The 20,656-nt window shown below is 36.5% G+C and overlaps 4 protein-coding genes across 5 annotated transcripts; 3 read left to right on the top strand and 1 right to left on the bottom strand.

Annotated features, from left to right (window-relative positions):
• The first annotated feature begins 39 nt into the window (after window positions 1-39).
• On the top strand, window positions 40-4,337 carry LOC143465345 (mitochondrial ornithine transporter 1-like). The gene is made up of 6 exons (XM_076963582.1): window positions 40-2,062; window positions 2,217-2,472; window positions 2,638-2,772; window positions 3,047-3,219; window positions 3,321-3,479; window positions 3,632-4,337. Exons 1-6 carry the CDS (start codon window positions 2,011-2,013, stop codon window positions 3,748-3,750), a joined length of 894 nt encoding a protein of 297 aa, XP_076819697.1. The 5' UTR covers window positions 40-2,010; the 3' UTR covers window positions 3,751-4,337.
• Window positions 4,338-5,731: 1,394 nt separating this feature from the next.
• Window positions 5,732-7,999, top strand: LOC143465413 (citramalyl-CoA lyase, mitochondrial-like). 2 transcript variants are annotated; one of them, XM_076963682.1, is made up of 7 exons: window positions 5,732-6,150; window positions 6,228-6,423; window positions 6,503-6,619; window positions 6,704-6,917; window positions 7,119-7,288; window positions 7,376-7,534; window positions 7,645-7,999. In XM_076963682.1, exons 1-6 carry the CDS (start codon window positions 5,852-5,854, stop codon window positions 7,487-7,489), a joined length of 1,110 nt encoding a protein of 369 aa, XP_076819797.1. In that variant the 5' UTR covers window positions 5,732-5,851; the 3' UTR covers window positions 7,490-7,534; window positions 7,645-7,999. The 2 variants fall into 2 exon arrangements, with proteins under 2 accessions (XP_076819797.1, XP_076819786.1); XM_076963671.1 differs by having other exon boundaries at window positions 7,376-7,999.
• On the bottom strand, window positions 7,587-14,204 carry LOC143465404 (putative ATP-dependent RNA helicase DDX56). Its single transcript, XM_076963660.1, has 11 exons — window positions 13,806-14,204; window positions 12,758-12,947; window positions 12,513-12,657; window positions 10,101-10,323; window positions 9,734-9,945; window positions 9,506-9,605; window positions 9,323-9,438; window positions 8,989-9,114; window positions 8,607-8,778; window positions 8,165-8,360; window positions 7,587-7,898 (listed from the first exon to the last, which is right to left on the bottom strand). Exons 1-11 carry the CDS (start codon window positions 13,869-13,871, stop codon window positions 7,708-7,710), a joined length of 1,737 nt encoding a protein of 578 aa, XP_076819775.1. The 5' UTR covers window positions 13,872-14,204; the 3' UTR covers window positions 7,587-7,707.
• A 4,530-nt stretch (window positions 14,205-18,734) lies between these two features.
• On the top strand, window positions 18,735-20,609 carry LOC143454055 (SPARC-related modular calcium-binding protein 1-like). Its single transcript, XM_076954979.1, has 4 exons — window positions 18,735-19,011; window positions 19,182-19,304; window positions 19,391-19,594; window positions 20,447-20,609. The coding sequence occupies exons 2-3, from the start codon at window positions 19,238-19,240 to the stop codon at window positions 19,588-19,590; spliced, it is 267 nt and encodes an 88-aa protein (XP_076811094.1). The 5' UTR covers window positions 18,735-19,011; window positions 19,182-19,237; the 3' UTR covers window positions 19,591-19,594; window positions 20,447-20,609.
• The last annotated feature ends 47 nt before the right edge of the window (window positions 20,610-20,656 follow it).

Genomic DNA, 20,656 nt, shown 5'->3' on the forward strand with positions numbered 1-20,656 from the left:
CAAATATGTTTGTTGGCCTTATGCTTCCAGTCCTAAATACTCCAACAGCGATGTTGACTCGTATTCAGTAGTTTTTCGTATGTCAATAAAATGTTTTTTGTCGTTTTTTTTAACCCTTGGAAAACATTGTTGGATAAAATGAGGTTGTAGTCACATTTTTGTGATGCAATGAACAAGAGACCTTTAGGAATCCTGCTCTTGTGCTAATTGTCATAATTAGCCCTTATTTCTATGGAATTCTCGTGCAAATCTGATGATATCATAATGTTATTAGTGCTTAATTGCGTGTGTTTAATAATAAGCGCTGTACTATAATTTGGCCGTGTCTAGTATACGCAACACATTATTACTTTCGAATTACTTCATTCGTACTATAGCGCTCAACGCTTTAGTTCTGATATTGTGCAGTCTAGTAAGTAATAATGGCAGTCTGGTTATCTGGTATTAACAGTCTACTGAATGCAACTCTATTTTGTGCTCTGAAAACAGTAAACGTTTCGTTCAGAATCAATAATATATCGATATTAAAATTTCGATATGGTATAGTGTGGTTTGGTACTGGGATGCTTAACTAGGCTATCTGTGGTTAATGAAAGCGCGATCAATGCATTCAGACTAGCTAACAATCGATCAAGCAACAATCAACCCCAACAACACGCCCAGTTAGCACACTCTTTGACGCAAGCTACCGACCGACTCGCAGTTTTTAACAAGATTTGAGTCATGATTCCTCACAAGCTCAGTCTAGTTTTTATAGAATCATGAAGTGTGCCTGCACCATTCACATGAAAGAATTCCAAATTCTGACGTGCATTAATTGTTAAGTAAAGAACTTAAGCATTTACGTGCCCATATTTCTACTACATGGCAGTGATTCACAGTTGTTTCTTGTAATTTAAATGGTAAAGTATCGCTCTACAGTAATAGGCCTATACATTCAAACATCGACATTATGCATGGGTTGTCATACGTCAGGATTTTCCCGAACATGTCAGAGATTTTAGTGTTCAAATCTGCGTCAGGAATAAATGTTAAAAAGTGCTTAAATGTCCGGGTTTTTGAATAATGTATTTTATGAAATTTAACTGGCAATATTTTCACAATAAGAATTTGTTTAGTACCAATGACTAAACTTTGTTATTGTTTTAATATTGAAAATGGCTAAGCGAAAATGTAAATTTACGGACGAGATGCAGGCAAGCTCTGAAGAAACCCTTTTGACTTATGATGGTATCTTAACTTAATTTACCTGTTGAATTATTTGACTCTATTGTTGCGTCGATTAGAATACTCTAACCTTTTGCCGGCCGTAAGGTTTTGATATTACAACAGAAATAGCTTCCAAGAAAAGGTTTTTATTATAGGTGCTGTACACTTTCCCAATATAATGAATAACCAAGAACATAAGTAATGCTATTGCTCATAAGATGGCTATTGTCTATTAAACAGAAAATTGTTGGATTAAACAAATGTGACAATTCTGTGCTTTTTCCCATTTGTTTTTACATTTACATCTTTTACATCAGATTTCCCTTTTTTCCCTCTGTGACAGTGATGTTGCCTTGCAGAAAAAATAAATGTTTTGATTGGTAGGATGTACGAACATACTGCAAAAAGTCGTATAGCGCCTGTTTAGTGTCGCAAAAGTTGGTCATTGAGACCGTCAGGAATTTGGCTTTTTCTGATATGGTACCCCTACATTATTCTCGATTGGGAAGTGCGGCAGTTTTTGATGAAAAAACGCGCGCGTGCTGACCAAGATAGAAAGACTCAAATTTTGTTGTGATGCCGTGCACTGAAGGCACAATTCTTTGTTTTTTTATTATAAATCGACGTGATGATAAAATATTTTGCGTACATGTTGTTAAACGTCGGTCGTGAAAGTGCCACACCTTCCACCATAGGCCTTGGTCAGATGACCTTTAAATCTTTTAGGACAAAGAAAATCAGGCAGTATATTGGCAAACAGTTTACTTTGTTTGTACTGTTAACTATAGGACTTATGTGGAAATGGCAGAAATCTTTAAAGAATTTATAACAACTTTTCTTGCCGGCAGTGCAGGTACATTAAAAGCATATAGTAATATAAAATCAGTAACTTGTTTAAAATTTCCTAGTTTATTGTATGTATCGGCATTCGTTATAATGAGTAAGTGTAACTATACTTAAATAATGACAAGATAAGTTTGTTCGAACTTTTTAATTTTTCATAAAAGGAGGCACAGCCTGTGTGTACGCGGGCCAACCATTGGACACTGTAAAAGTCAAACTGCAGACCTTTCCTAATGTTTATTCCGGAACATTCGATTGTTTTAAGACAACTTTGAAAACTGAAGGTCTACGTGGCTTGTACAAAGGATCAGTGCCTGCACTTGTGTGCAGTGTTTCTGAAAATGCTGTTTTGTTTGTTGCACTTGGTTGCATGAAAAATATGATTGCCTACATTACCAACAAGCAAAGTTCAAACTTGAGGTGGTTTAAATTTCTTTGTATCATATGACATTAAGTTGGATATAATATTTTGGGGTTCTTATTTTTTTGTGGATATATAGCAATGTTTAATTGTTTTTGAAGAATTTTGTTATTTATAGTTACTGTCGGTATTTAAATTAATAAATGTTGAAATTGTATTTTTAGTAATATTGAAAACGCTTGTGCAGGAAGCCTTTCATCAATTTTTTCATCATTAGTTGTTTGTCCAACTGAACTTGTAAAATGCCGAATGCAAGCAATGAGTGAGTTATACACAACAGGGAAGCTTGAAAAACCAATGTACGATTATTAAACTATGCATATGTATCTACTGCTCTGTAAATTTCATATTTAATCTTGACAAGATATGTTCTGAGAGTTGAAAGTTTGCTCTGTTAAATTTGTGGTATCGGCAAATTGTAAATGTAACAAATATTATTATATAATATGTACTGTGGTTTGTTTGATATGATTGTTCACCATAGTATCCTGTATTGCCATGGTCATGAGTATTATTATACTAGGACTGTCACTTGTTACAGTACATTGCAGTGATGTAACACTGCTTTTGAAGGTCCCCATATGGTGTTGTGAGAAGCATGATAAAAGCTGAGGGTGTTTTGTCATTATTCAATGGGTTAACAAGCACATGGGTGAGAGAAATGCCGGGGTATTTCTTTTTCTTTTATGGTTATGAATTTACAAGAAACCTTTTAACAGCAAAAGGCAAGAAAAAGGATGACATAGGTAAAGAGAATGTAAATATGTGTGCAATAGATTAATTGTTCGTCTGTGAAGAAATGCACAAACGTAGTATCTGAGGCTAGTTAGCAAGCTGTATTTTCCAGGTGTTGTAAAGACAGCATTTGCCGGTGGCACAGCAGGTCTGTGTTTGTGGGTGGCTATTTTTCCTATCGATGTCATCAAATCCAGGATACAAGTCATGTCGGTAGCTGGAAAGCAAGAAGGTTTTAGGAAGACATTATTTCATGTTGCTAGGCATGAAGGCAAGTTGGTTACATTGTACCATGTGGATACTGATACCATATAAATCTATAAAGCATATAATTATGAAATATTCTAGTCACTGTAATCTTTGTGCATGTATTTTCAGTGATACAGTTTTTGTTGCTTTTTGAATGTAACAAATTGTCAACAGGTATCAGAGCTTTGTACAGTGGACTTCTTCCAACTGTGATTCGAACTTACCCTGCCAATGGAGCCCTCTTTGTTACATATGAATACACGAGTAGATGGCTTCGGAAACGCATTAATTAATTTTTATAGTCTTTTCTATGCAGTAAAATTAATGTTTTACCTAATAACCTAGTTAATTTGTTTGGTGCAGAGTTTCTGTAATTGTAAATGTAAGCAATTGGATCAGGTAAAAACTTGTGCCATATATTACCGTATCTTGGGTCTTACTATCACCGTATACAGCACAATAAATATTGTTGCTTCCTGTGATATTACAGTACTTTACATTATCTTTCAGTGCCTGTTAATTCTTATTGTGTGTATCTGTATATACTCTCTTTCTAGTTTATACAGAAAGATTGAAAGTTTTCATTTCGTCTTCCCATCCTTTTCTTGTTCAAAAATGTAACACTCATGCAAAATAGCTTCTTTCTTTTAGAATGATTTGTTGAGCGCCTATTCATTACATACTAGCTATTTTAATGCAATCCAAGTTAGGAAAAAAGCTTGTACTCAGAGGACTTTGCACTGTGATTTTAGCCTGCCACATAAATCTTGTCCGTTGTATGATGTAGTTGCAATGCAAGTTTGTTATTCTACTTGGAATTGGATAACATTTGCTATCTACCTTTGCTAGCAAACTAATAAAAGCACATCATATCAGTCTATTAGAAACTTTCGTTTGCAGTGGCCTAACGTTTATTAGGTTGTAGACCTTTTGTGTATATGAAGCTGCTGGAAATTTGTGGAAAACTCATGAAGAGCTAATTAAAACCTGTGGTTGCTTTGTACGTGCTAAGAGCCGTTCAAAGTAGCTTTTTTAATGTATTCCTATAGCTGTGAATGGAAATAATTCGCACATCGGCACATTGACCTCAGAAACAAGTAACATTCACAGATTAGATAAAGTATTGAAATACAAAAGGAGCACAATCAAAGTAGATTGTTGTTTGTAAATGAAACGAGGGTTGGGTTACACCCAAGTGACTACTGTGTATTGGTCTTCATTGTAAGAGCTCCTAGCTCACACTGATTTATATTCAAATTTCTACAAACCATGCAAATACACATAACTTAGTGTATTGCTAGGGATGTGCCGCGTAAAAATTATTCAGCTTCATGCGAAGTGGAGTATTATGAAGGTCAGTACGAACCAATCCCGAATCTATTCTTCTAGCGCCAAACCGATGCAAAAAAACAATAATAGTTTTCAGTGTTTAGATTAAACAAATGCAGGTCGTACGGAAAAAGCGATAATCTTACATTTTGTGGGTTCAGGTTGGCCGATTCCTTATTTACTATTCCACTTTTCTCGAACAATAAGCTTAACTATCTCGCTTAATGAGAATAATTTTTTGTTTCCGTTTGTCCCATCCTATCCATTGGTACACTTGACAGGCACAACATCGTGGCATTTCTAGGCGACAGAAACAGAATTCCGGTCCTTGAGATGGATTAATTATCTTTCACGATTTTTCACAGATTGCGTTCTCGCATTGCGTGTTCAAAACAACAATTGTTTCTGTCACTTGAACCCAGAGATTAAGGTGTCGGTTAATCAAGTAAATAGGTTTTATTTCTATTCAATTAACCGGATTATGCAGTAAACCGGTATGCGATTAATCGAAGTATTTTATTAAACAAATGATTGTCTTAGTTTGGGACTTGCAATCATTATGCGATAAAACGGATTTTGCGGTTATCCGGTATGCAATGAACTGAATTCTTCTGTACCATCAAATAAATGTTTTGCGCATTTTATTTCAAATGTATACGCTTTTTTGTGCTACAGCATTCAGCATCTATTTTTGCTTCTCACAATTAATGACAAGAAATAAACCATGGGATATACTATTACATGATTTTAAATTTAGGACACTTAATTGACCAATTCTGAAAATCAACTTAATTACGTAAAGAATACCAAAAGGCAGAGTTAAAAAACAATTTGCTTAAAGTTTCTATTTTTCCTTTTTTATTTTCACAAAAGGGAGTTTCCCGGATTAAAAACCGAGGTGACTGATTACTGTTAACGGTTTATTAGTTATTACAGTAACCTGGACTCTGAAAAAGTATATGCTACTTAGAAGGTGTCAAAAGGAAATAATTTAGGTTAGAAAAAATTGGTTGTTCGGTTTCACATAAACAAGATTTTATCAGTGATTGAACGCAACTGTTTAAAATGTCGATAGTGCGCAATTTGTTCCAACGGTTTTCCTGTGGTTGTCAATGTTTGTTTAAAGTCAAATCAAACGACCCTAATTGTGTTTTATCACTGAAAAACTGTTTTTCAACCGCTTCTGTCTGCTTTTCAATTGAAACAGAGGATACCAAGCAATTCGTAAACCAATTTTCGCGGAGGCCAGTACGAAGAGCTTTGTTGTATGTTCCTGGTCATGATGTACGCAAAGTGACTAAAATACCCAGTTTGCAGGTCGACTGCACCGTTCTTGATTGTGAGGATGGTGTAGCTTTGGACAAGTAAGTAAACCGAATACCGTATTTTACGACAATGTAACTTCTTGTAGTTAGTACATTTAATACTTATTGCTATGTAGAAAGGATGAGGCCAGGTCCAAGATTGCTGAAATGTATGATGACATTGCTCAGAAGTCATCATGTGAAGTTGGAGTTCGTATCAATGCACCCAGCAGTGGTTTGGCCAAAAAGGATCTGGAAATTTTATTTGGAAAAGTCCCGTATCCTTCTTGCTTGGTCGTACCTAAGATAGATGACCATCATGAAATAACTTGGGTGAGAATGGATACTCAAACAGATTGTTACATGCTGGTTGGGAATACTTTTACCATGCAACCCATAAAACATTTTACAGATCTGTGATACTCTACGTGATATTGTGTTGAATGCAATTCTACCAAAACAAGTTCCACCAAATGTTATTCGGATAATATTTCAAATTGAGAGTGCAAGGGGTCTAATTGGTATGAAGGTAGCTGATGATTTTGTGAAAAATCTTTTGTTTTATTAGCAGTTGGTTTTATTTCATATTTTCAAAGAATTTTTATCAAATTAGGAATCTGTTGAAGCCGGTATCGCCAGCTGCGCCAAAATCAGGTGTACCAGCCAGATTGATGGAGTGATATTTGGATCTGATGATTTTTGTGCTGATCTCGGAATCAGTCGAACTTCAGAAGCAATAGAACTGATATATGCCAGACAGAAGATTCTCACCACAGCAAAGGCGTATGGCCTCCAAGCTATCGACATGGTGTATATTGATTACAAAGGTCGGAAGATTAAACACTCTGAAATTTAAGTACTTTCCTATAGTCATTAATAAGATACCAGCCTGGAGATAGAATTTTGATTTTCAAAACTCGAGCTATCTTTTTGGCTGAAAATTACGACTGTATTTTTCTCTGCCGGGGATTTTTGCATTTTCAATGGCAATTAATAATATTTTCTTATGCTATTCCGGTTATTTGCAGATACTGATGGCTTAAGAAGACAATCCATAGAAGGGTTCAAGATGGGTTTCACTGGAAAACAAATCATCCATCCTCACCAAATTCAGACTGTACAAGACGCCTTTATTCCTGAACCTAAGAAAATAGAATGGTCTTTGGAATTGCTGAAAGCATATGACGAAAGCCACAAGGTGAACCATGACATTCGCTTGGTCGTATGTTCCAAAAAAGATTGTATTTAATGTATAGATAATAATATATAGATTTGTTTTTGACAGGGAGCTTTCACTTTTCAAGGCCAGATGATTGACCTACCTACCATATTACAAGCACGAAACATTGTGAATATTTATAAACATATCAATGAGCAAAAGAAGACCAATGCTGAATAGGCTGTTTTTATGCCAAAGTCATGTATTTTGAAACTGAATCAGTTGGTTAGTTGACGGACTTCAATAGCAAGATACCACACAATTGCACTCAGTGACATTTTATAAGTTTACCAGTTTTTTTATTTCATTGTCAAATTGAAATATTTGTTTCAAAGACAGATTAGAAGAAACAAACAAGACATTGGTGCACTTGCAGTTTGAAAGCACAAGCTCCAAAATTACACCTTGCTTTTTGTTTTCACATATCTAAAACTGCGCAAAGGATCTTCCTGCTGCTTTTTATATTTCGGATTTGGTTTTCCAAATCTAGGTTTCTTTCGATCCCGTTTAACGTCATGGGATGGAGGCGGTAGTGTGCGCTTCGTCTTCACTGGAACCCGATGATACATGCTTTTTAAAGTGGGTGGTACTGCAAAGCACAAACGATATTTCACGTGATAATATATTTAGAACTAAGCGTATGTGTTATGCGGACCTTTCATGCTGAGCAAAAACACGAATGGTCTTTAACTCTGCGGCTCATTTTCCCTAGGTATAGTTTAATACTGCAGCATTGACTAAAGGCGATGGCAAGGCTGACAGTTAGATATTTTACTAAAACAGATAAAGAAACAGAATATCGACAAATACATCTTTTATATACAACAAACAATAACCACATTTATAGTAACTTACTTAAATATTCTGGCACATTCTTCATGTGTTTCTTGACCTTTACCGGCCTCGATATAGAGTCATGGCGTAACACCTGCAGATCATGTGGGTTTTCTTCAAAGTACGTCTTTAACTTCTCTGAGTTGAGCATTTCTCTTCTCACTTCCTTCACTCTTGCTTCACGGATTGCATTCTTTGTCACGGCACGAATAGCATCCTGGAATCCAGACAAGTGATAACAGACAGGAAATTTGCTACGACCTTGAGTTTACTTTGCTTAACTTGACAGCAATATTTTAAGCAGTTTTGGACATTTTTGTAAACACCATCAATCATCCTACATTGTTCCATGCAAAATACCTAACCTAGCTACACAAATTATTTAAAAAATGTGTGGCATTCAATGCTAAATATACAACACTATGCACAAAAACTCTAAAACAATACAAAATATAAATGCTACCTTGCATCGATACCGGAAGCCTTCAATTTCATCCATTTTAAACTGATATGGTTTTAGTGGTTCTTCCTCACTGTTGGTATCAGACAACTGCTTTTGAATTTTCTTTAAAACTCGCATTTCTTCGTCCACCACAAATGAGAGAGCAGTACCCATCTGCTCACCGCGAGCAGTTCTGTAAATATAATTCAGTTACGACAACAGTTTGTCCTCTAGCCTTAACTTGTAAGAAAATGATTTCTTTACTCTGTGCTGTAAACTTAAATGACACAATAATCTGTCTAAAAGATAATCAAATGGTTCAAAAATCGAAGAGTTTTAATTTTTTTCCTAGTTAAATTTATACAATAAACCGCAATTGTGCAGAAAAAATTAGAATGCATACCTGCCCACTCTATGCACATAGGATTGCAGCGATGTTGGAAAGTCAAAATTAATCACATTGGACACATTTTGAAAATCAATTCCTCTTGAAACGCCGTATTCTTTCATTTTTGTGCTTTTTTTCTTTCTAAAAATAAGCAAGATTCATTGTTTTTCTGTCTGGTAACATGCAATTTGACAAATTCATAAAACAAAACTTAGCATAAAAACTGGTGCTGGAAGTGCACATTGAAAAAACATAGCGACAGAAGACAAGTTGCATTCATTGAGATTTACATGCACTAAAATACAACTTACTTCAATAAAATAAAACTTACTTAATCAATAAAACTTACTTTATTTTTCCAGATGTTTTTGACTTCTTTTCATCAACTGATGTTGATTTTGACGATTTACTGGCAGTTGATACAACTGCACTTTCGTCAGTGGCAATTATATAATCGTACAGGCCCTAAACACACATATAAAGCTAAACATTGCACTTTGCTGTTGTTAACAAGTGTATTTATATGACGAACCTGATTAAATTGCTCTACTACATGACACCTTGTATTTACAGGAAGTTCGGAATTTAAAACGCAACAAAATATGGAAAATTGTTCCAGAAAGAGTTTGAGTCTGAATATGAAGTAAATCATCCGTATGTTATATGTTTCCTACATTCTTTTCTTAGTACCGTACAACTTCAGTTTTATTTTAGTTAACTTATTCTCACACATAATATAGTCGCTGGTGTGTTCACTTACCTATATGATCGGCCGACGGTGTTTACAAATATAAGAGACTTTCCACGGACTAGCTTAAGTTTTATAAGGGCGTAAAGTAATAAATATTTGTCATCTTCTGTGTCACAAATGACGTGGTATTGTATGAGTTGGTCAGCCATTGGTAACTGACTCTCACTAAGATTCAATGTCACTGGATTGTGAAGGACAAGTTTTTTCAGAGACTCCAAGTCCTATTAACATTGATTTTTTTAAAAACCTGATTATGAAAATTTTTTGAAAGACACACAGTTTCAGTAGCAACTTTGATGATATACTTTATCTTTCAACAGGAAACTCAATAAATACAAATAAAATACAACAAAAATATATTTCTAGGAACAAATACCTCACTGAATGTTGCAGACATTAAAAAAGCCTGATAGGACTTTGGAAAGTGTGCCAACAAGCTCTTCAAATCATTTTCATAACCGAATGAAAACAAGAGATCAGCTTCATCCATTACCACCCACTCGACCGACGTAGAAATGTCTAAGTTTTCAGCTTTTATGTGAGCCAACAAGCGACTTGGGGTACCAATTACAATATCCGGCTTCACAGCAAGCAATGGCCTGCAAAAGGTGAAACATGTATTTTATCATAATGGATGTTTTTTTTTTGTAAAAATACTCACACAATTAAGTGATTATTGTTAACATGTATATATTTTTTTGGCATTTTTTGCTTATGTTTGGTCTACATACTGTGACTAGGGATGCACAATACAGAATATCGAATCTTAGAGATTCGAATCTCAATGTATTCAAATCTTATTTGCAGTTTATTTTCGGATATCAGGATTCGAAATTAAATCTGTTAAATGAACAGTGTGCGATGTTAAACAAATGTAAAGTTGATATTTTCCGTCTTGCGCGCCGCCTTTTTTCTTCATAGACTGTTTGTTCCAAGCGCCTATTTTCTTCCTTCATAGGGTTCACGCAGTTATCAGAACTGCAGACACGCAGTGCGTTCCCGTACGAGTAAATAATTTGTCCTGCCTAGATTTTAGTTTAATCATCCGTAACGAAAAACGCCAACAAAAAGCTGAAGTTTGCACGTGCTGCATGTGTGTGCGGGCGAATGATTCATTACGTGTGCTGTGCAGTGCAGTCGCGCGCGCATTGATTCACTCACCAACCATGCGCTTGATATTCGTAAACAAGACAACAAGTAAGCAGTAGACTGTATGTAAGTGTAGACTGTAGAGGAATAAGGTAATCTATTAATTATACTGCGTCATGTCGAGTGGTCGTGGGCGAAAAAAAAGTTCCAGCGTGTGGGAACATTTTTGTAAGCCAGATGAAAACAATAGCGTGGTTTGTCGCCATTGCAAGGCAATTTTATCATATTGCAACAGTTATGGCAGTCTGTTGATTGTTGAAGCACTTGAAGAAAAAGCATGTGTTCTTTAATATCAGCGGAATTGAAGGCAGTCTCTCTGCAAGCGCAAATAACAACAGTAGGAAGTAGGAACAACACCAGTAGGAATTACAACAGTCCAAGGACTCGTGGAAGAATTGTTACCTCTAAAGGTGGCCAGTGACTTTATTGAAGGAGATAAATATGTGACAACTGCAGCCATTATAGCATTAATTAAAGGGCTGTTGACTGTTGAGTAACTACTCAAGCTCCTTCTCTACAAGCAGTGCTAGTGTGCATATTTCTGCATTTAGACAAAAGATTAAATCTGATATAGAATGAGGATTTGACTTTGCTGTTGCATCTGATGATGTTCCATTTCCATCTTTATTTGATATGGCAACATGGCTTCCCCCAGCATACAAAGATAAGTATTTTAAACCGCATCATGCTACAAGGGTTCGCCTGCATTTAAAATCAGAAATGATTTCTGACACAACCATAGCAGTGATAGCACCACACCGTAATCCCATTCCTGTTGGCGACAGCACCACCAGTTCTGTTTCCATGATGGAAAATTAGTTTAATTTAGGAATGGAGGTGCAACAAAGCAACCAAGAAGATGCAGATGATGAGGGAGCTGACATTGACACTATTGTAACTAATGAGGTTTCAGCCTACCTAAAAGATAACTCCAATAAAACAGACGTGTTGGAGTATTGGAACTTAAAAAAAAGAATTACCGAAAGTCACTTAGAAGCACTGAATATCCTACATTGCAACAAGCAGCTTCTTGATTAATTCTATGATTCGATGTGTAAATGTGTTACCTCCGAAAAGTATGGTATTAAGACTGTTGGTAGTGCAGGTGGCAAGAACTACACGGCTCTATGCTTTAATATGAATCGTATGATGCTTGATTTAGCATATGTTATACTGTTTGTCATGTGATACTAATACAATTCAAAATAATGTACAAATATTTTTGCTTTTTGTTCGTTATTACAGTATTTGGAAAAAATTGCCGCATAATTTCAGAATAGATTCGAAATTCTGGATTCGAAATTAAGTATTCTAGAATATTCTAGAATAGCCAGGTATTCTGTATTGTGCATCCCTAACTGTGACTTTTAACCAAAATAAAGCTGTATAAATATGTTGATGTAATAACAATAGCAATAGTACTGTTCGCCTATATTCAAGTCTAACACTACACATAGTCTGAAACACGCATGTGCATGCTTTTGCTGCGAGAAACATCTGTTTAACAAAGGAACATAACTTTAACTACATTAACATGATTATTAACCGCAGACTGACATATAAAACCAGCTCCTGATCAAACAGAAATCATCTATCTAGGTTTCTTATAAACTACTCGCTCCATTGAAAGGTAACTTACTTTAATAATTGTGGGTCAGCTTCAGTAGAAATATCAACACACGTGACTTGCTGTGAGCAATATGCGGCCAACTGTTGCATCATAAAGTGGGCTTGACTGGATAATTCACGGGAGGGAACAATTATGAGAGCTCTAACACACTGCTCTAAAAAATTAGCGTGAATGTTTGAAGACGAAAGAATAATTTTATATTGCATTATGCAAAACTTTCCCATTTCTATAAACGTCCAAATATGAAATTTTACCATCATGTTTGTTGTTTGAATCTAAAACTTTCTTGGCTCGCAAAATTTGTTGAATGACAGGAACTGAAAACGCCGCAGTTTTACCAGATCCTGTTCTGGCTCGAGACAAAATATCTTTCCCATCTAAAGCTAAAGGAATTGCCTTTTCTTGAATTGGCGTGGGTTCCGACCAACCAAGTTTCGCAATGGCCTGCAAAGCAGAACAAGAAGAGTTTATAACTTTTTAATTCTGTTGAAATAAATAATAAACTGTTGAGCATCTAAGTGTGCTTAAGGATGGGTTCCTTCCCCTACAAGGATTACGGAAGAAATTGCAGCAAAACCTTGCGCTGAAATATTTTTTTGGGGTTTATTGCACAACATGAGAGGCAACATATCACACAATTAAAAAGACAGAAAAACAGCTGGCAATTGTTGTTTTCAAAATTATGCTTAAGTATCCAGATTGCAAGACTGCCAAGGTTAATATCCATTGGCTTCTCAATGTCATGGCTGATTAAAGTTTATAGATTTTCCACGGTCACAGACATGGCAACTGTAAAATGCAACACATGTGCATGGTACGCACAAAGTCTTAGTACAGTAGTATGATATTCCTAATATCACTTTTGTTTTACCAAAAACAGTTATGATTATATAGTCTTGAAAATAATTGAATGAAATTGATACACATGTGGTACATATTACAAAATTGAAATTTAAAATCCTAAAACTCAAAACAATTCACCAAAATTGAGTTGGGACTTCAAGTTACCACTAAATTCAAACTGGTACTGGTATCCAGACAGACAATCTGGCACTACTAAAGATGAGGACGCTTTCACTATCATGAAGTTGTGCAAGAAATAATATTCTAGTAGTTATCTTCAAAGTGCTCAGACCGTCAGACAGCAAGCTTAGTGAGAGTTGCCAACCCGATATTGATCAGGTAACTTTCTTGACAATTTGCTAATTGTGGGCAGAAGATAATGGCAAAATATGTTTTCTGAGCATATGTTACGTAATACATATTATATTTGATTATTCCATATCCATCATATAATTTTACCTTTAGTAAACGATTGTCCAAACCCATTTCATGAAACTGAGTTTTCTTTTCGATTTCATCAGCCATTTCTTACTTAGCTATGCACGTTTTAGTGCTGTGATGTAGAATGAATGGGTCTCAGAACGAACCTTCCAACAGTCCACTGAAAAAAACTGCTCCAGTTGCTCCCGGTTTTGCAAAAAGGTAATGTAAACAATAAAAACAATGGCTTTTCAAGTTCGTATTATAATTGCATTCCAGCCAGACTGGTGAGGTTGATCTTAGAGGCCTTTTGTAGGCCTATACGCTAGCAGGAAAAACACAGCAATGGTCCAATGGGCTATGTTTAGCTTACAACCTGAAATTAAACCAGATCAAAATGTACAACTTCAACCTAACATCACACACACAGAGTCGCAACAATTGCGGCTTGTGTCCCATGGTCAATACCCGGTGGCAGTACTGTTGCAATGTTCTTGGGCAAGGCATTAACAACACTTGCTCCTGTTCTGTGGACCCGTCCAGAAAGTATGGCAATTTTGATAAGAAATCGGGCGTTCAAAGACGCACATTTTGACGAGATGGCGAGCAATGAAGGCTCAATTCTTTGTTTATTTATTGTAAATTGGCATTCAAACAACCAGCTTTTCTTTGTTTATTCATTATAAATCGGCATAAAAATTAAAAGTTTGGCGTGCACATTGATGAACCTCTAGCAGGCGGGTGTCATGATTTCCACTGTGGCTGGTGGAGAGTTTTAAATTCGGACAATCACAAAAAAAACAAATTCAAAATGTGTGATTGACAATCAGAACCAAAAGTGCGCACAAGGTTCATCAAAATTTTTACTTTCACGCCGATTTATAATAAATAAACGAAGAAAAGTTGGTTGTTGGAATATGCTAATAAAAAAGAATTGGGTCTTCAGTGCAAGGCAAGTTTCGACGAGAAATCGCTGAATCGTGCATTCAAAGATGCAAATTTTGGCGTCATGGCGTGCACGGAAGGCTCAGTTCTGTGTTTATTTATTATAAATTGGCGTTTAAACAACCAGTTTTTCTTTGTTTATTTATTATATATCAGCTTGACGATAAAAAAGTTTAGCATGCACGTTGACCAGTTGATAAATCCCGTACGTGCAGGTGCCATACTTTACACTAGGCCTACGGGTCGTGCAAAAGTCCGAGAATAAAGATTATTATCATACCGTACCGTACAGTTTTACGAATTGTAAAGTACAGAATTCAGATGGAAATTAGCCTACTTACAATTAGCAAAATGGTAACCTGCGACTAGGCCTACGGTTCTAACTTAAGTCGTGCTTTATGACGACAGTTCGAGCCTTACATGACGTTGCTGCTGGACAAAATTTTCACGTGAATCTGTTTGGCGTTTTTCAGACCACATGAAAACTCTACAGCCATAGACACAAGACATACAGGTGGCGTAGAAACAGAGATAATTTAATCGCTTGTCAATCGTTATTTGATTGCATTTTCCCAGTAAGCATATTCTATTCCAATGCATGCAGTCTTATGACTCTTATACTTTAATACTGGAGTCAATTATTTTGATTTTTTAAGTACAAATCCTGAAACAATCAAAGTAACGGAAATCGAAGTTTTGTCTGAGGGTGCAAATGTGCCAGTAAAAGGCAAAATAGATGATTTTTGCTGACTTTGTGCAACTTGTTTTCGGCGGCGACTGCACAAAGCGACTATAATTTTTACTGATATAATGCTGTGGCGACCAGATCACGATAATTGTCATTTTTCTTTAAATTTTCGTTTTCTCGCTTAATTTACTTTCTTTCGTTGATTACTTTTTTCTTACATTTTTTCTTGCGTTTTGTACTCTTATTCATTCCATTAATGACTATCAGTTCGATTAATTTTATTCTGTTCATTTCAGTTTAATAATACTTTTTTGTATTAACTTATTTTGTTTATTTGTTAGCCGTTCTGCTAAGCAAGTGCTGAGATGAACACCGAACACGCTGCCTGGAGTTGAGATTGTTGCCTTATACTACAAGCATACTTCAGTGAAATAGTCACTTCTGAAATAATAATTAAAATATCTGCATTCGTGGCAAGCTTGCTACGCGTTGCAAATATACTATATAGTATATAGACTACCGGGTTTACCAAAAAATTGTATAATGCTTCTACTTGCTCAGGGCGGAAGGGCTCGTTGTGCCGTTGATGACAACTTTAAGCTCACGTTTTGCTTCCTTGTTGTTAAGATGCACGGATGCCGACACCGTTTTGCTTTGGATGAGCTTCAACCTCTATTCTCGGAGGTTCCGCTTGGGAAACCAGTTTGCTCCGGGGCGAAGAAGGGATCAACGGTGGTATAAAGCGGGCGTGGATCAAGCTTTCGAGAATCTTGAAGGAAAACACAATAGACATATCTGACGATAACTCTTTGGGTCCCCTAGCGGCTTAACCTGAAGCTCGTTACTGCAATAGCTCTTTTCCATAATTTCGGGATGTTTTGGTGTTGCAAGCAAAAAGACAGGAAGCTGCTTACACAGCTAAAACTTCATGGGAATGTAAACGTCAGACAGATGTTGCCGGAACCCGAAGCCTTACCTGGCTTTGTTTATTGAAAGGCGAACGGCAAACTCATTTGGGGAAATCTCCAGAGATTTTGTAACCGTTAGGTTGTCCTACACCCTCCATAGGTCAGACACATCATTTGCCACAAATCTAGAAGACTTGCAGTTTCCTTGATCGCGCAAAACTTTTTTTACCAGTTCATGCGATGTGATGTGATGATGTAAGAAAAGAGAGGGAACGAGCGAGGTTTGTGAACTGTCCTTGTGTCGACAGTTTCCGTTCAACCTGCAACAAATGTGAAGCTGGATTAATGAATCGCGCTTTCTGTGTGTAATTCATCACCGTGATTCTAATGAACTCACAACAAATGAAGAATCTGTCAGGTTTGCTCACGCACCAGATTTATTGACAAAAATTTTCTTCTTGTATGAAAACGAAATTCATTATGCGTCAATGTTTCAATTTCTGTGAGTTGTAAAGTCCCGAAGTAGACCTTTTTTACAAAACCAGTAAACAAATTGTTCATACACAACACAAAAGCAAAAATACCTAATGCAGCTTTGGCTCGGCGTATTTTTTTATAGATCAAAGGTTAGGAACCACAGATTATGTGAAGGTAACATGTCGGTGACTAATGATTAAAAAGCACTGTTCTATAACCATTCATGCTCTTAAAAGGGATTCAGTATATCGACTGCTCAAACTTGCTAAAGTGGGTGTAGGACTGGTGTCCAAAATGTGTGGCCCAGAGCCAAAATACTCATATTTAACCGAACATTTGAGATCTACCGCATGTTGTTGATTTATCAAACGCAGATCTTTGTCAGAGCGTTTATGTTATAAGTCCGAAAAATAATAAACCCAGCCAATTATTATATTGTATATTATAGCCTACGCTGCAGTAGCATAGCAAATGCGGCCTGTTAGGCCTACACTTGTATTAATTACCGTGGTGTCAAGGGAAAAGCTGCGATGCTTAAAATTAATGCAAGCGTTTCCTTTTAAAATAGAATGAGCGGAAAACGAACTTAGCTGCAATTTTATAAATTACCGTTACTTCCGGGAAAATGACAATTCCAGCAAATACCGTCGCTTACAAATTAGATTACGTGCGTCACACGAAGCTGCAGACTGTATATGCACGTTATGGGCCACGTATGCCAAAATCGCCATTTGCTACATTCCTTCCTGCAAATTGCCATCAGTGATGGTGTCCTCAATGGTTTCAAGGTGATGGTGATGATATGGTGTCGTTAATGGTTATGATGGTGTCAAGCTGAATAGCCTACCTGCCATAGTCGTAAATCCGCCACTTTATAACCTTCTGACATTTGAACTTGTATTTGTTTTTATTATACTTGTGTTTTCTTTCTCTCGAACTTTGGTTGTTTCTGTTCTTGCCACGTTTTTATCTTATACACTGATTTCTTTTATGCACAGAATTGTTATTTTTGGGATTTTTATGTGATTTGCCGCCGCTTTGATTCGGTTGACCACGTAGCTGCTGCACGGCTTTTCATGATCGGTGCCGGTGTAATAAAATGGGGTTTTCTTTTGATGCAGAGCATGACTTGAGAGGATATTCCAGATGTACGGGCCCAGAGTAAGGACCTTCGTCCTTGCTCTGCTACATAGGTGCGCTGCAAAGAAGTTTTATTCATTGTTTTACTGTACAAGTCCGTTAGTGACTTTTCTTATATGTTTTTTAATCCACGAGTTTTATATTATAATGTTTGTAATTATAATGTTACCAGCGAGATGTTTTTATTCTACATGCTTGGTCTCGCGTGGGCCGTGAAAACGATAAACGAGCGGCTGGCAGACGATTTCTGCTGCAATTGTGTTGCCGTTGCCATCCTCATCAAGGCATAAGAGTAGGGCATTATTTACGTCCATATTGAGGAAAAATATTACATACCTTTTTATTGATGGTAAATATTCAAGGTTTGAAAAAATTATAAAACTTTGAAATGTTATAGTTTTACAGAAATTTTGTTCTGGCTGAAGGATTTAAGCTAAATTTTGACAATATAGTCAAAATTTTTGCTCTCCTAAGTATTCGTCGACTGGGACAACAACCCGTCTTGCCCCACCCACAATACGCCATTGTCGACAACCATACATTGATATTAACATAATTAATAATTAAAGTGTTCGACGATAATTTTCACCAGATTTCTCATTCAAGGGAAGTTGTACTGTTACGCCCGGGCGCAGTCGTTAATCTAGATCCCATAACTTCTATTTCCACACTGCAGACAATTTGCACAATTTAAATAATGTCTTCCTGTGCGCATTTGGAAAACGTTTTTAAAGTATACGTGGCCTTAAATGGGTATTTACAGCAGGGATTTGTGGTGATATGCAGCCAGTCAGCCGTTGGCTTGCTCTGAGAGGGAAGTTAGATGCCCACTTGTACCTCCAGGGCCTGGAATAACGCTTTTGCATTTGGTTTTACGTTTGTTGTAACAGTCATAGTTACACCAGCAAACGAATCGCCATACACAACAGTGCAATAAGTAAAATAGTCCCTATACTGGAGTTGCTGTGCGGCAGCGCCGATAATAAAGTTAGCAGCGAATAAAAATAAAATATAGAAAGTTACTGGTCCAATCTAGGCTGTTAAACTTACTTCGCTTATTCATTTATTCAGTAAAACGTTATATCCGGTGAGGAGTTTTTCCTATTATTTAAAATCACGCTCAATAACTGAGAAAGGGAAGGAAATATCACAGACTTTCCCCGATTTTGAGTAAATAATTTTGTAGCGACTGCACTAAGCGTTGCGTCCACTTGTTAGATTTTGTAACAACCGTTCTTCGCAATTTTGTATTTACAGGTGATATTCCAACTTTTTGAAGAAATTCTAATTCCAAGAAAATTTCAGTGAACAAAATGCGCACCTTGGTGTTATTGTCCGTGCTCTGTTTGGTCACAATGGTGGCGTTAACATCTGCAGATGGTGAGTGCAAAACATCCTGATTGTAGTGAATCCCTTGAAAAAACAGCAAACGAAATGACCCGAAATTGTTTTCTTTGATGCCATAGGATCTTGCAAATATCTTTACAATGAACTAGTGGAAGCTAGGAAGACTCTGTACGTTGAGGATCTTCCTGAATGCGAGGAAGACGGTTCTTTCAGCGCCAAGCAGTGTAACGACGCCAACAGTTCCTGTTGGTGTTCCAGCCCTGACGGTTTACTACTGCAAGGCACCATGACTGAAAATGGTGCCTCACTCCAATGTTAATAAGGTGAGTGTTTACTCGTACATTGCAACATGTTAGCTCCCACCAGCGGCCATCTGGATAAGGCACTGATGGTGACAGTGGCGTCGCGCCACCCGTTAAAATGTGAGAGGCTTAAACGCAAAACGCCAATGACGTATTTATGTTCTTAATATATGGCGTCACAAAAATACAACCTGACGTGTAGTAATCGGTTTTTTAGGGCAAAATGGTGCATTACTAATTGTCATAAACAAAATGAAAGTGTTGCGAGTTGCGCAAAATGCGTTGTAAAGTAAAAGCTTGAAAACGTTTTAAAAGTGTAGCCCAGTACCGACGCTTCACGCTTATAATCATAACGTTTCATTTATCTCTATAGCATCCTTTTAAACAGGTTTGAACAACCTGGCACCTTATTAGGCAGGATTGCAGAATTTGACAAGTGCAAAAAAAATCGTGAAAATGGGATTTTCTAAACATTCGCCTGTTTCAAAATTTTTTTTATTATTTTTCAATGCAGTCTGACTTCTATTTTCTTTTGCTTAAAATGTCCGTATATTTACCACACAAAGCGTCTGCCATCTTATTCCGGCCATTAAGTGTCGTTAACATAACAAAAAGCATAAAAGGTAATATTTCTATACTTTTTGCCTTCTACAGTACTTAGCACTTTTAAGTATCTCTTAAAGTTGATTTCAGCACCCCAGGTTAAAGACGTGCAGCGTTACTACGCAAAATCTTAGCAAATACTTGTAGGTTATTACATTTGTGTACATATAGGGTGTGAATATAACCTAATCTGCTAGTGATATACTAAGACTGTAGAAATTGAGCCTGAACGATTTAAAAAACAATAAATCATGTTTTGATTTTTTGCAGCCTAATCTCCGCTACAAACAAGGCTCAAACGAAGATTATTCATACTCAGAGCAAAGGCATGAACAGATTTATAAAATATGGATATTGCGTTACCGTTAATCAGATTGTTTTCGTGTGAAGTCTTGCTCATTTATTTGTAATAAATGTGAAGGTAGCATTATAACTGATCGTGCTGCTTGTGTGAAGTTCTTCATCGCGATTCTAATGAAA

This window comes from Clavelina lepadiformis, chromosome 1 (assembly GCF_947623445.1).
Source record: "Clavelina lepadiformis chromosome 1, kaClaLepa1.1, whole genome shotgun sequence".
In the NCBI taxonomy this organism is placed as follows: domain Eukaryota; kingdom Metazoa; phylum Chordata; class Ascidiacea; order Aplousobranchia; family Clavelinidae; genus Clavelina; species Clavelina lepadiformis.